General features: G+C 39.8%; 1 protein-coding gene across 5 annotated transcripts in view; it reads right to left on the bottom strand.

The window, feature by feature from the left end:
- The window catches only part of LOC122562122 (matrix-remodeling-associated protein 7-like), a 138,490-nt gene that overhangs the window by 33,972 nt on the left and 89,038 nt on the right, over positions 1–15,480 (bottom strand). For all 5 annotated transcript variants that reach the window (XR_006315227.1, XM_043714667.1, XM_043714669.1 and 2 more), the window contains exon 2: positions 12,195–12,246. Coding sequence is in view for 4 of the 5 variants with exons in the window: in XM_043714667.1 (XP_043570602.1) it covers positions 12,195–12,246 (52 nt within the window). In the remaining variant the exon portion in view is untranslated. The remainder of the gene's footprint in view (positions 1–12,194; positions 12,247–15,480) is intronic.

Below are 15,480 nucleotides of genomic sequence, written 5' to 3'. Positions count from 1 at the left end.
AAAAAAAAAAAAGTAAATGAAATAAAATTACGGAGCAGAATGAAACAGAGGGGTCGAGATGGGATAATCATCTGAAGTTGTTGAATTTAATGTTGAGACCGGCAGGCTGTAACATGCCTAGTTGGAAAATGAGACGCTGTTTCTCCAGTTTGTGTTGAGCTTCACTGGCACATTGCAGCAGGCCAAGGATAGACATGTGGGCATGGGAGCAGGATTGCGTTGAAGTGGCAAGCCACGGGAAGATCCGGGACCCGATTGCTCTTTGATAAATGCTGTTTGAGGTCAGAGGGTCTGCAAAGATTTTTTATGGTAGGTTTATAACAGGCAGGGTAAACAAGGTTTACCTTTTTTTTTAAAAAACCTTTTTTCGAAAAAAACGCTAACAATCTCAATTTTAATTCAGTTCAAAAAACCACAGTACAGTCCAGAATGCAAATTTATTTTCTGTCTTAAGTAGTCTTCCAAGGAAGAATTACTGCAGAAACATTTAGTTTTTATAGGAGCTTCCAAAACCAGGAGTGGAATAGAAGTCAAAATTAGAGCACAAATTTTTCAGCTCCATTATTACAGCAAATTCACAAACTTCAATTCCATCATCTCCACTGTCCATGGCAAAGAAACTGAGTCAGTCAAATAGAAACTCAGGAAAGAAAAAAAAGGTCTTTTGAATTTCAGTGTCTAAGTGTTGGAATGGGGGTGACAGGTTTTACTGCATTTCAGGATAACTATATTTATATGGCTTGTTTGTTTTTATTTCTGGTGTAAACTTGTTTAAGGAAAATCTGCAGCCTCATGCGAATGCCTGTGTGTTTGACCACAACATTAAACACATCTGTTGTCTACTCAATCAGGTTTCAATCTGGGGTCTGTCTAGTACCAGTTGGGATCATAACATCACAAATGCTTGGTGTGTAAAAAAAGCAGCTGTCGTTTCTACATGAAACACCACCATCAGTATTTGGCCTGATGTTGTCTTATGTTAGACTTTGCAGTAGACATCTTGAAGTTTACCAACACAGTTTACATAATTAATTACAATCTCACACTTGATAATGGTTGTGTGTAGTCAGTAAGCACAGAACCAAAGACAAGTCATGAACTGCAAACACTTAAAAGGGGAGGCAGTTACCTTTACTCTGAAGCATCATATACTAGTGCTCTCTCAGGAACTTTGCTCCACTATTTCCTCCTACAAATCTGGTTTAGGATTCATGCAGTAAATTAAAACAATGCATTGAAAATAAAGAAAGATTGCTTGCTCTTCTCCCCCTCATTAACACCAAAGTTAATGTTTGCCAGTTAGCTGTTTAGTACATGCATTAAATAGCAAGCTCTGGAGGCTTCCATCCCATCATCCATCCTGCAAATTTAAGTGTTGGTCTGTGGATTGCAGAGATTTTAGAGTTCCAGGCAACACCAATAGGACAGAAAAATGAAGTCTACATTTTAAACCACCTCAATGCTGAAGGCAGGAGAACCAGAAAGCTAAACCTAGATCCACTCAAGTCAACCTATCCAGCAGAACCACACCATTATTGATTAATATTTGATGTACCATTTGATTGAGTCTCTCCACTGTAATGGGGAGAAGTTGGAGCATATTCATGCAAAAGTTAGTGCTTCACTACTTTGAACTGGTCAACTGTAATAGCTTTATGGACAAAAACTAAAGTGCTGGTTGTCACCTCCAACCAGCAGTTTCTAACACCCATCCAGATCAAGACAAAGGAAAATTCTCAAAGTTAAGGCAACTGGGACTTACTACATTTAAAGATCACAGGATAGATGTGGACACCATTTGGTGAGCAAATCTAGAGCTACATTTGAAAGTCACCCAGTTAGAACAAATGAAATTCACTTAAAAGCAGAGTGACTGCAAATTTGAAGGCCAAGATGAATATACTTTTGTTAAGCTAAAGTTGAAGGTTTCAAGGTAGGTGGGAACATGTATTGTTAATTTGAAACCTCATCTAATGATCCCAAAACGTCAGGGCAGTCTCAAGTGGCTGACTGGCCAACTCCTTGTGCACATGCAACAAGGGCCAAAAATGTTCCACTGTGACAGATATTCCATGTTAAAATTGGAGAAGGGACAAGCAAGATAAAATACAATGCAGGATATAAAGTTAAGTTATGCAAGAAACTGGACGTTTTAAAATAAAGACGCATTGTGGAATGTTGGCAGGAGCAGAAGCAGAGTCCAAATCTGATTTTCCTGAATGGTGGTGGTGGTGGGTGAACTAAGTGGTCTACAGTGCACATGCGAGTTTTATTTTGAAGGCTCTGCAGTACTGATTTCTCTGTACAAGTTACATCAAACAGTCCATTATTAGAAAACCAAACAAAAGCAATTAACAATCAAATCTCATTTCCTGTTGAACTGAAGCCAATCACCAAGAGATCAGCAGTGACATGGGCCTTAATTTATAAAAAGGGAGCAGGAATCGCTGACTGCTCACAACTAGAAAGCTTGGTGTCATGATCTGGAAACCTTCCAATAGATGATGCACTTCACTAGGATTAGATGATGCAAGGCAAAACCCATCTGGAGCAGTAACCCAATTGTCTTGTGCTTAGCCCAAGCTATTCACTATCAATCATAGTTTGAACAGAAACGTGGGGCTCATGGCCACAGAATTCTCAATTTAGCAAACATTTTTCATAGTTCCATAATGTTGTTCACTGCATTTTGTTTGATGCTTGGTTTCAAACATGAAATAACTCAATTGCAGTAACATTATAGCCAAGAGTTTCAAATTCTACAGGGTGCTTAATCATTTAGAGTACTAATTACAACATGTTAAATACTTCATTGTATTTCTAAGCTTAAAAGAAAATAAAATTGTGCCAAGAGTGCGTCAAACATTGCAACATGGAGCCCAGAACTGCTGAGTGTAGCTCTGGGTTCCATGTTAGTGTTGGTTGGCCTGAAGTGTGCTGCAAAAATCAAAAAAAAAAAAGCCCACGTATAAGCTTTATGGAAGTTTACCAAGAGGTGGCATGGTTCAGTGCTTAGCACTGCTACCTCTCATCACCAGGGACCTCAGCTCAATTCTAGCCTTGGGCAACCATGTGTGGAGTTTGCATGTCTGCCCAGGTTCCTACCAGGTGCTCTGGTTTCCGCTCATGTCCAAAAGATGTGCAGGTTAGGTGCACTGGCCATGCTAAATTGTCCGTAGTGTCCAAACTAGATGGATTCACCGTGGTAGGTGCAGGGTTACAGGAGTAGAGTTGGGGACTGGGTTGAACAGGAAGCTGAGGGTTGGAGCAGACTTGATGGGCCAAATGGCTTGCTTCCACATCTGTTAGAGGAGCATTCCTTGGCATTTGGAGATTTGAGGGCAGCAGATTTTTGTCGTCTACTTAATTTTGATTGGTTGGGGATCTCTGAAGACAATGATTCATAGAAGTATTTCCTAACTTCCTTCACAAGGTGGTGATAATTTCAAACTGCAGTTGAAAAACACATTAAAAATCAGTGGCTGACAGACTTTAGTGGAAAGAAGGGCAGGGGAAAAAAGCTGAATTAGGTCATAGATCAGCTATAATCTCAAATGAATGGAGGAACACAAGGGGCGACATCGTATATTTCTGTAAGTTTTGTCCCTATAACAACAGGTGTGGCTAGACACTTGAAAGCATCATCTCTACCTGCATGTTATGACACCCCCAAGATTTGAAGTTAATTTGTACCAAGGTTAATCCTTCTGTAAATCTGACCAATTTCACCCCACTGCCTGCAATGCTCCTTTGTTTCCCTCTAAAGTCAAGAGGCTGATAGCATTATAAATCAAAATTATGTAAAAGTAGTGTGATTGGAAGGCCATTACAGGCAGAAAGTTAATAAATAAAACAAAGGTGGCATGCATACCCTAAGAATGAGCAAAAGATTCCAAGGAACAGGTGGTGATATTATGCATGGGACTCCAAGATAGAAATGGTGTTGGGACAGATGATTTGAGGAGCAAGTGATCCCTGTTGCAAAAAGCTTTCACAGCTTATTCTTTTAAAAGCTGTGGTCACACATACAGTCAAAAAATATGACAAATATGTTATCTGGAGGAGGAAATTCTTCATTACTTTATTCAAACTCAAACAAAGTCTCATTCACTCCTAGCTAGTTTATGTTGTCTAGGGCAGAGAATGCAAAATAATCTGTCATACACAATTAGACTTTACAGAACACATGCTCACCATAACTGTTAAGTGACAGTGCAAATTTCAAAAATATTTCAAGAGCTGGACTGAGATTTTACCTTCAAAGTAAGAATTCAGACCAAAAGCCAAAGAACATTTTGCCAATTTCATTTTGTATTGCATTTTTATTAGCATCTTAAAAAGGGAACTAGTAAGTACACAAGATAGCCAGTATGGAAAGTGGAAATGAAACAATAGGATGGGGAAGACAAAAAAATCATTGGAGAATAGAGACAATTTTTATCATTGTGAATTGACATTTAAGCAAATCAAAACTTTTATCAAGCATTTTGATCAAATTTACAATCCTTAATTATTTTCATGTTATTCATCATTATCTGCTTGGTCAAATTAATGGTAGATGCAAAGTCTTTTGATTCAGTTAACAGTTCTGGTGTACTGGAGAGCAAAATCACTTGCTCAACTTGCTGATTTTTCATGGATATCATTTAGGACATTCAATTTAAATCATGGATCAAGATTCCTCCTACACCACGTATGGCTGGCATATAAGTAAGACTGCACCCACAGTCGATGTACCAATGCGGAAAGCACACTATTTCAGATATATTCATTTATCTGGGCGGCATGGTGGCTGAGTGGTTAGCACTACTGCCTTAGCACCAGGAACCCAGGTTAGATTCCCGTTTTGTGCAAACTCCACACTGTTGCCAGTTCTCCCAGTGTTTGTGTGGATTTTCTCCAGATGCTCTGGTTTCCTCCCATAATCCAAAAAAATATGCAGGTTAGGTGAATTGGCCATGCTAAATTGCCCAACGTTTGGTGCATTAGTCAGGGGTGAATGTGGGGTGGGGGAAGAGGGTCTGGGTGGGTTGCTCTTCAGAGGGTCAATGTGGACAGAAGGGCCTGTTTCCATACTGTAGGGAATCTAATCTGTTGTCACAGTTCAGTAAGACTTCCAAAGAACAGGATGCTTGAGGATTCTGGAAATCTCTGCCAAAGCTTTGAGCTCAATTCTGCCACTACACCACGTATTGCGCAGTAAATTAAATCAAGAACTTCATTACAGACAGTTTTAGAATGAACAATACTGCTTTTTAAAATATTTTGCTCAGTCCCCAGAGTTCAGGATCTTCCACACAAAGTTATTTTCCCTGCAAATGGAAACCAGTTACTCATATTACAAATCAACAAGTGAAAGACAAGACAACAATATCTTGATCACAATTCTGTACACGGATGCTGGCTGTTGCCCACAAATTTAGTCAAAAAAAGGACATGTTACAGTTTAGGCAGTCCATTCTGTTAAAACTAAAATTTAAAATAAATCACTCAAGCTATTCTATCTCCATCCTGATTGGAAAATAAAACACCAATAGCAAAGTAGGTAATAAATTGTTACCTTGGGTTCTGGTCTCCTATTGTAGGCACACAAACTAATACTTTGGACCAACTCAAGGAAGTGCATGAAAACATTAAAATGGTAACCTACAGGATTTTAAACATCTATGCAGCTACATTAAAAATGGTAGAGTCCTCAGAAAGCCAAGATAACTCAAGTGGTTAACATTCAATGAACTAGCTTCATCGGCCTCAGCCTGTCTGCAGAATGTAAAATCAATCAAGAATTTTCTGGTGAAGTAGCCAGAGCCAGATGACCAGGAAAATAGTAAAAAATCTGCCTCACCTGATGTTTGGACTGCGACAAGCATGCAACCAGGAGTCAGTAGCTGACAGCAGACAGTTGCTAATTCAGATGCACCCTCTGAAGTGGTCAGTTAAATGGATGTTTCTCTTAGCTGGCGTCTGTTGTTGTGTGACAGAATGATGCCAGGAAAGGAGGATTCCTAATGTCTCAGATACATAAGCTGGATTCAAGAGGGCAAGACACTTGCACCTCCCAAAAAAAAAACAAATAGCAATTTTGACTTTCGCTCAATCAGAGCGATTCAGCATGTAACAGGCCCTTCAGTCCAACCATTCCACACTGAACATAATCCCCAACTAAACCTATCCCACTGGTCTACTCATGGCCTATAATCTCTTTCCTTTCTCTTCTTCCTCCTCCTCCTCCTCCTCCTCTCTCCCCTCCCCCCCACTCCACAACCTCATTCATGTATCTATCCAAAATGTCTTTTAAACACTATTTGTACTCACATCCACCACTTCCTCAGGAAGTTGATTCCACATGTGAACAAACTACTAAAACATTAGTTTTTTAAAAAAAAAAAATCTCACCTTGAAAATATGCCCCTCTCATCTGCAAATCCCACACCCTACAGAATCACACCTTATCCATGTCAATCATGACTTTCTAAACCTCAAATTGTAACCCCATGACCTCCTACACTTATGAAAAACATCCATCCCTCTAACTGGCCATTCCCAACATCATCTGGTAAAACTTTTGAACCCTCTCTAGTTTAATAGCATCCTTCCTACAACAGGGCAACCAGAACTCGACACAGCATTCCAGAAGAGGCCTCACCAATATCCTATAGATCCTCAACATGACTTCCCAACACCAAGCATGCTAAACACCTTTTGAAAAGTAAAAGGATGCTGCAATTCATCTCTGCCCAAAACATCAAGTGAACATGGAAGACAAGAAAGAATCCCATGCCCCAGCTGCTTTTACTGACAAGTGCACACAAATGCTTGTTCAAAAACAGCAAATGGGTCATTTCTCTATTTAAAATGATAGCCAGGATAGCCTGTTGAAACTCATTGCCCAAGCTCTCAGAACAAACAGGAGCCAAAATACTCAATGGTTTCGGTCACAGATGTATTTGACTCAATGCAAGAATACCTTCTCACATCGCAATTACAAAATCAGGAACAGCCCCCATGCTGTACATCTCCATGATGGACAGTGTACTATTATAGGAGAAAGTGAGGTCTGCAGATGCTGGAGATCAGAGCTGGAAATGTGTTGCTGTAAAAGCGCAGCAGGTCAGGCAGCATCCAGGGAACAGGAGAATCGACATTTCGGGCATAAGCCCGAAGAAGGGCTTATGCCCGAAACGTCGATTCTCCTGTTCCCTGGATGCTGCCTGACCTGCTGCGCTTTTCCAGCAACACATTTCCAGCAGTGTACTATTATAAGCAATACACACCGCTCAAACTCCAACTTGGTGAATTTCACATCTGGGTGGTACAACTAATATTGTACATCTTATTTACAACCACAGATTTTATCCAGCTTTCCCCTCCCCCAAATAGGCATTTGCAAGAATTCATGCCAAAATATAGCTTCAATAGTACATTGAAATTCAGAAACTACAGGGAAAGCAAATGTTTTACTCTGTAAAATAGGTATGATTACTCATGTAATCATGCTTGCTTTTCCAATAACTACACAAAAAAGTGGACCAGTAGAAAAAAATTGAACAAACAGGAGTACGGTCAATGAGTGCAGAACTAATTAAGTTAATATAGACTGGGAAACTGATTGTTCAGTGGGTCAAGCAGGCCTGTTTTCAGTGAAAACACAAGTTAAAACAATGGCAAAATCACAATTGCCCAAGAGTCAAATTTAGTCATTATAGAAGGAAGCTAATAGGCAGGAAACAATGTCTGGCCAAGAAAATGGGCTTCAAGGCGCAGATGTTTCAGGTACAAGGAAAGCACAAAACACATGGACAAAAGACAAAGAACCCAGTACCATTAAGTTTACTTTATTCTGCACAGCTCTCATTTGAGTGCGCACTGGGGATCAGAGAATATTAGGGCAAAGGCAATAAGACTGGAGGGCAATAGGTCAAAAGACAAAAAAAAAGTGTTCAACATTAAAACAAATGATAGTTTAAAAAACAGAAGAAAGGAACTTTGAATCCATGGAGGGCCATAAAAAAAGTTAAAACTAAGAAGGTTACTTGGTATACATCCAAACAATAGAGGATGACAACAGTGGAGTGGAGGAGAGTGAACAATGGAGCAAGAAGGAAAAAAAAATTGGGAAGGTTGTTTTAAATACATAAGCACCATCCAAAAACATGACAGTCCTGATGGGATGCATCCCAGATCAAAGGGAAATCAAGTGGAGACAAAACCTCATGACAATTTCGTAATCTTCCTTGGATACAGAGTTACGTCAGAGGCCTGGAAGACGGCAAATTCTGCATCCCTATCTGAAAAACAACTAAGCAATTATAAGCCAATCCAATGACAAAGACGAAAGAGAGAGAACAAGGATTAGAATTATTTTGCAGACCATGGGTGAAGAGGCAATAGCATCAATTTGATAAGCACAAAATTTCAAGAGTCAGATGATATTAAAAAGTTAAGAGGTAACAGTATACCAATGCATCTGTATAGACTTGCAAGTCTACACAACAGAAACTGGACAAGTGGTGTTGAACAGTCAAGCCAAGCATTGTGTTCTACATAAGATTCTCAGTTTCATACATTCATGATGTGTAAAGATCCTGACAAATTCCAAAATTTCATTTAACTATACAAAAGTATCATAAAAGTATACATGGTTTTCGTGTATAATTTACTGGAAGACTGTTGAATACACCAACTAGTTAATACAGCATACTGAAATCTAGTTGCAGAAAATTGGTATAGTGATACAGGTTAAAAAATGTATCTATTCTGGGAAAGCTATGAATTCAACCAGTCAAACGGAGTTAAAATAGGCATCTGGTAAATCATTTTGACAAAATTGGGAATAGATTCATATCCCTATTGTTGCTTTAAACCTAACAGGTTTTTCACGATCTATTGAAAATCAAAACATGATAGAAAGTGAAAATAACCAGATAAAGCCAACAACTTGCCACTAGTTGAATATTGCCCTGGTCTGGATGGAGGTGCAAAATAAATTTGCAATAGAGCATTGAAAAAAAAATGAAGTTCTCTTGAGGCAGAAGACCCCTCTTCAAAATCAGAAGAGTAATTTTGCATTGGGTAAAATTCTATTGACCGATTTCAAACAGGGCAATTTGTTCTCAATTTTGAAACTTGTTTTGCATTTCCAATCAAAAAAGTTCAAATATCAAAAGGGCAGTAATATAATAATTACAAAGTACTGGACACATGACAAAACAATTTAATTGTACAGGTATCGTTACTTCATCATCTGTTAGGAAATAATGAAAGAGGCATTGCAGACAAGGCAATTTTTACAGCCAGCCACCCAGGGGACCAATCCAGTTACTTAAAATGTTGAAGACTGGAGACTGCCAAAAGTTGAGATTAGAAATAAGATTGAATGAGAAAAAGGATAAATTACTGAAATCAATGTGCAACTTCAAATTCTAACTGACCTCCCGATTGTCAGTATAAATTCACATCAACTGCCTCACAGCTCCAGAGACCCGGGTTCAATTCCCGCCTCAGGCGACTGACTGTGTGGAGTTTGCACGTTCTCCCCGTGTCTGCGTGGGTTTCCTCCGGGTGCTCCGGTTTCCTCCCACAGTCCAAAGATGTGCAGGTCAGGTGAATTGGCCATGCTGAATTGCCCATATAGTGTTAGGTAAGGGGTAAATGTAGGGGTATGGGTGGGTTGCGCTTCGGCGGGTCGGTGTGGACTTGTTGGGCCAAAGGGCCTGTTTGCATACTAATATGTGATCTAATCTAATATTCTGTGATAGGTTTAAGAGCAGATGAGGGATGAAAAAGCAAAAAGTAATAGATCAACGTAGTTTCTTTCATAAGAAAAAATCTGCTCAGCTACTCTAAAATAAAGGCGGTTTTCAAGCTAAACACCAAATTTGGCAAGGAACAGTTTAAGGATTTGTTTAGACAACATCCAATGCAACTAATCTGGAGGGCAAACATGGTATCATTGGAGCAGTACGTATTCCTTGAAAGCAGTTGACAGACCTTCAAAATAAAAAAGTGACTCCTTGCCATTAAACTAGATACAGTGACAAATATACACCATCTCTAGAAAAGCCTTCAATTTCACTATCACAAATGAATCACATCTATCTCCTGACTATGCCATTACCCACCACTGACCTCTGTTGGTTTGCCCTTGACCATTCTGACCCATCCATTCTAACAGCATTTCAGTTACCCAAATGACTTCTGGAGTATCCCAAGGGGCAGCATGCTATCTACATGCTGCCCCTTGCTTGATAGGTCTTACTAATGTATACACAGTCTGAAATGCTCTCATCAGCCCTTCATTGAAGGTCATCATGATACATGTCAGATATAGTACTGAAGAGTAGACAATTGTGCTCTAGAGTGTTTGAAGCTGGCATAGTCTGCAGCTGCTACCCACCAAGTACATTTCCAACTTCTGGGTAGGAAAACCACAGTCTGCCCCAGCTCAGTTTCAGACCCCATACAGTCAAGATGTCTCATTTGATAACTCCAGCTTCAATTGTAACAAACCTTCACCCATGCACTGAAACATTAGTTTAGAGGGAAGCCAAATGAATTCTGCCTATACAGTCAGTTCTGCTCTAACAGTCGTTCCATTCCCATGCAATCCTGTGTAAAGAAAAAAAAAAATCACAACAACACCATTTAAACTAATGCAACCAGAATCACAAGCTTTAAAACTTCACACTATAGAAAAAAGTCCCAATTTGTAAAACAAATTAGCAAATTCCCATTAACAGAAATGCAAGTTAGAGCACAACGACTTATGCAATGTGCTCAGGTACACAACTCTTGTTTCCTGTCAGCCATGCCCTTGAACAGGTATTTGGGGCCTCATCTTTAATTGTCGTTAAGTCAACATCTGGACTTTCTTTAACCCTCTTTCACCATGCCAGGTTACCTATCTTGATCTTATTAGGTGATCACCTCCAAATTTTGACTAGCCATGCAAAACTCCTTGTAACATCTTGCTGCATAAACAGTTTAATCTTAACTAGCACTTCCACCTTCCAAAACTGCCTGATGAGTTCTGGGATTTGTATAGTTCACTCATTTTTCTGGAGGAGAAAAACCACATACTGGAGATGATTCAATTGCTCTAAAAAAAAATGTTGAATGCAGAAGCAAATACCAATATTTAGAAAGCACCTTGAAGTGAATCAAGGGTGTTTTAGCCATTCCGAACTAGCTAGCTGCTTTTTAGTGGTAGAAGGGCAAAGCAAGACTCAAATAAGCATGCATCAGAAACAAGGGGAACAGTTCAGTGAACAGACATTTTGAAAGACAGGATTGAAAGGAGTCAGACACTATCAGAAAGGTGTTGTGAAACTTGAAAGGGCTCAGAAAACATTTACAAGGATGTCGCCAGTGTTGGAGGATTTGACCTATAGGGAGGGGTTGAATAGGTTGGAGTTGTTTTCCCTGGAGCAGAGACTGAGGGGTGTCCTTAGAGGTTTATAAAATCATGATGGGCATGGAGAGGATAAATAGACCAAAAAAAAAAAAAAAAAAAGAGTTTCTTCCCTGGTTTGGGGAAATCCAGAACGAGAGAGAGTGCATAGGCTAGATTTCCTACACTAAAAATCACATCTTTTCACTAAGGCAGCTGCCCTACTTCCTTTTCAATTTTGTCTCTTTTTCCCAAAGACAGAATATCCTTCGATATTCCATTTCCAACCTTGGCCACCCCATAGCCATACCATAACTGCAATTATACTTGTAACTACTTACAACTACTTGTGTTGTTAGCAATGCCAATTTGCAATGTGTGTGTATTCAGATAGGAACCCTTTTAAAAACATTAACTTTTGTGGTTCCATCTACCCGAATTTGTATAATTAAGAGATAGAGAACTGCAGATGCTGGAGGGTTAGTGTGGTTTTAGTGTTGAACTGGAAAAAGGACAGCATGTCAGACCCGGGGAGGAAAGAGGGTGGAGGGAGGGGAGGTCGGTCGGAACCTTTCAAAATCAGGACTGATTAAAGCTCTGAATGGAAATGTCAACTGCCTTTCTCGGATGCTGCCTGACTGGTTATGTTTTTTCCAGCTCAACTCTTTACTGACAACGTGCTCAAAAAAAAACAAAAGAACACAGCCCTAAACTCTGCACTGCCATTACACGCCTGGATTGTTCCCTTCACTCACTAAAGCACAACAACAACAAAAAAAAGTAGTGTTTTATTGTGATAACTTACCAGCACTTTCAGAAGGGGATTTTTTAGTACTGTCAACATCTACATCTTCTTCCTGAAGGGAAGAGAAATATTTTTAAAAAAGTTAAAACATCAGCTACTAAACAGACTCAAAAATGATTTCATTAATGCAACGGTCAAGAAAACACCATTGATAACTTATGCCAAAATAGGAACAAATGTAGTATTGAAAACGACTTGCTATTTGGTCAAAATTGAGCCGACAAGTAGCAGCAGGCACTAATCAGAACAAAATGAACATCTACTCCAACAGAATAGAATACAACCATCTAAAATGATTTTTAGAAGATCAGAGATCAGACAGCCATTTAAGTTTGAAAACGTAAATGAATTCCTGTTCAGCAGCGTGGTTTAAGCTTAGTGAAAAATGATTCAAACTAAAATGTTGCCTGAAGGACAAAAGGACCTGTGTAATATTTTGGATTGGAGACTTCATTTACTGCATACCTTCAAGTCTTAACAGATTTTAGATATAGGTTACCCCAAACACATTTGCAAATCCAGTCTCAAGTTTAGGCCAAGTCTTACAATGATTTGTGCAAATTTTCCACTCAACTGCTCTGGTTTACTTATGCTTGCCAAAGTTTCAAATGTTCTCATCCTGAGGGCACACCAGGTGCTAGAAATTTGGTTCAAGAGTTATACAAATGTAGACAAAGTCAGTCAATTAAAATACATGTATAGAAAAGCAACTCAAAACATTGACGAGTACAAAAAGTTCATTTCCATTGTAGTATAGTGGAAGTATTACAATAAAAAGGGACCTTTGGGAACATTTCAGGAACAAACTTCAAGCCAAGTTCAGACTCTGAAAATTAGACCGTTAAAATATTCAATGCCACATTTTTCACAATTTCCACTGCGCACCACCTCCCCTGATATTCAAATATACATAATATACAAAAATCCTAAAATATCCTTACAGCAAATTTTAAATTGGCACTCATTACTCCAGAACAGTGGTAATTCCAACTCTGCAGCCAAGGAGAGCATCAGCCCAGCATCTAGTCTATGTCCACAAGAAACTGATGTTTAATCAGACCACCTTTCTTTTGAAAAAGCAATGTAACCCTAGTCTACTCAATGTATACTCCAAATAAGCCCCTCAAAAGTAGCAATCAGTCTAGTCTGTCATCACTTGCTGTATTAAAAAAACAAACTCTTTGAAATAAGATTCCATACTGTAGCCCAGACATGGAGGATGCTGCTGCACCATGACCCTATAACATGGTAGCCAGACTACTTATTCCAGCTTTATTTCATCATGTTGACAATTCACTTTGAATTAGCTATTGCACAAATTCAAGTTTTGGTTCAGATTATAAAGCTTGAAAAAAACATGCCAGTTAAACCACAAGTTCATTTCTAGCTGCTTTAAACTCTGGAAAAAAGTCAATTGTTTTTTCATCAGCAAGAATGACCAATGGTCCTTTATTTTTCCCCAAGGACTGACCTGGAAATTCTCTTCTGCCCTCCAGTTCTTTCCAGGTTACTCGATCTCAACGAGAGGTTGGTGTTCCTGAGCGCACAGTGCAACTTTCTTGATGCAGCAGAGATGGGCACAACCACTACCGTGTTTGGAACTGGATGGACATTCCTTGTGGACTGATTGTCCAGGGCATGTTCAAGTTGTCTGTGAGGATAGGGGTCCTGGTTGGTTTGACAGAGGCTCATTTAGTTCTAAGCCCAGAATAGCTTCAGTCTGGTACAACCTCGGAGAGAGGCTTCCAGGTAGCTAGAGGAATGATGTTGGAGGTTTTTAAGAACAAATGCAGGCTGGGGGCAGGATTTAGGCAAGCAGACCACTGTTAGTCATAAAATGTTGCTGCACCCCTTGTCACATTTTGCCAGCAAGACCCAGCTCAAGGAGTCTATCACTCTGCCCAGTGTTGCAAACCCACTGCAGGGATTTTCCAAATACTACCTTGAAAGTTAAAATGTTTCTAAACAAGCTTTCATTCTGGCATTCTATTCCGGTTGACTTTGGAGAGACTCCACATTCTTCAAATGCCACAGCGGCTTCAAAAACAAAAACAGCCGCACATTAGGAACCACAATTTATGCTTAAATGCAGGAACCTGTAGTTTGAACCAGACTTACACACAAAAGGGACATAGCAGCAAACAGGGCACATACAGCAAACAAGAGTCAGCTCAACATAAGCCAGCTGCCAACAAATGACCTTAGCCTGAAGGAAGACACACACAACTCAGCTGGTTTACGTTAAATATTCTAACATTCAAACAAGGTTCTGCAAGAACACCCAGGACCAAAAAAAGCAGTTTCTCCTCCCCACCCCTAGTGAATTATCCAAAACAAGTCTGCTGACCAACATAACCTGCATCCTTCACAAGCCTGAGCTCACCCAAAACAGTGTCTCAAAACCCAAAGAAACAAGTTTGGCCCATCCTGTAGCTGAGCATATTTTTAGACCAACAGCTGATTTAGGTCAACAGTGTGTTTTGTTTTCATCTGGCTGTGTAAATTAGTCCCAACATTCCATCGAGAACATATCAACTATTTCAGTCTCAATCTCTGCACTCTAATCCATGGGTAGCCAGGTCAGCTACTAAGGTTCCAAATTCCAATAATAATTCCTTTCTAGACATTTTTCTGAGACCAAAAAATCTCAGTTGACTATTCCCATGTGGCAGAGTATCCATTTTCCTTGCATGTTTCACTACATTGAAACAAAGGTTGAATTACAAAATCACACTGCTCAACAGAAGCATGGATTTTTTTAAAAAAGGTGATTGTGTGGTCAGTTGTCCCATTACATTTAAATATGGGTGAATAAAAACCTTCTGCCCTAGATGCAAATGCTGAAGTTAAGGCAGCTCAGAAGCCCTCAATTCTGCTCTTGGACCTGCCAAAGCAGGCCATTCATGACCTTGGGACACTGGCCTAATTCTGCTCTTTTCAGTCCATCAAACCTGCTCTACCATTTGTTCATGGCTTTTTTCTCAATCCCATTCACCATACTGTCAAAGAACTGGTTGTTTCAAATAAAGTCCATGACTTGGCCATAGAAAGCTGCAGAAGCCAAAAGGTTTCACCCTGACTGAAAACAACATCAGTGCTAATGGATCAGCCCTTCAGAGATTGTGCACTTGAGGCCGTGTCTCCTACTGGTGCAAACATCTCCACATCTGCTCCAGTAACAAACTGGACACTCCTCCCCAGAAAGAGGGGTACAGGGAGATGGTCCTTACCACCACTCTCACCACCGCCCCCCCCCCCCCCCCCCCCCGCTCCTGCCAAACTCCAA

Source organism: Chiloscyllium plagiosum, chromosome 24 (assembly GCF_004010195.1).
Source record: "Chiloscyllium plagiosum isolate BGI_BamShark_2017 chromosome 24, ASM401019v2, whole genome shotgun sequence".
NCBI classification, from domain to species: Eukaryota; Metazoa; Chordata; class Chondrichthyes; order Orectolobiformes; family Hemiscylliidae; genus Chiloscyllium; species Chiloscyllium plagiosum.
The sequence above is the reverse complement of the archived record's forward strand: the minus strand, read 5'-3'. Positions and strand labels throughout refer to the sequence as shown.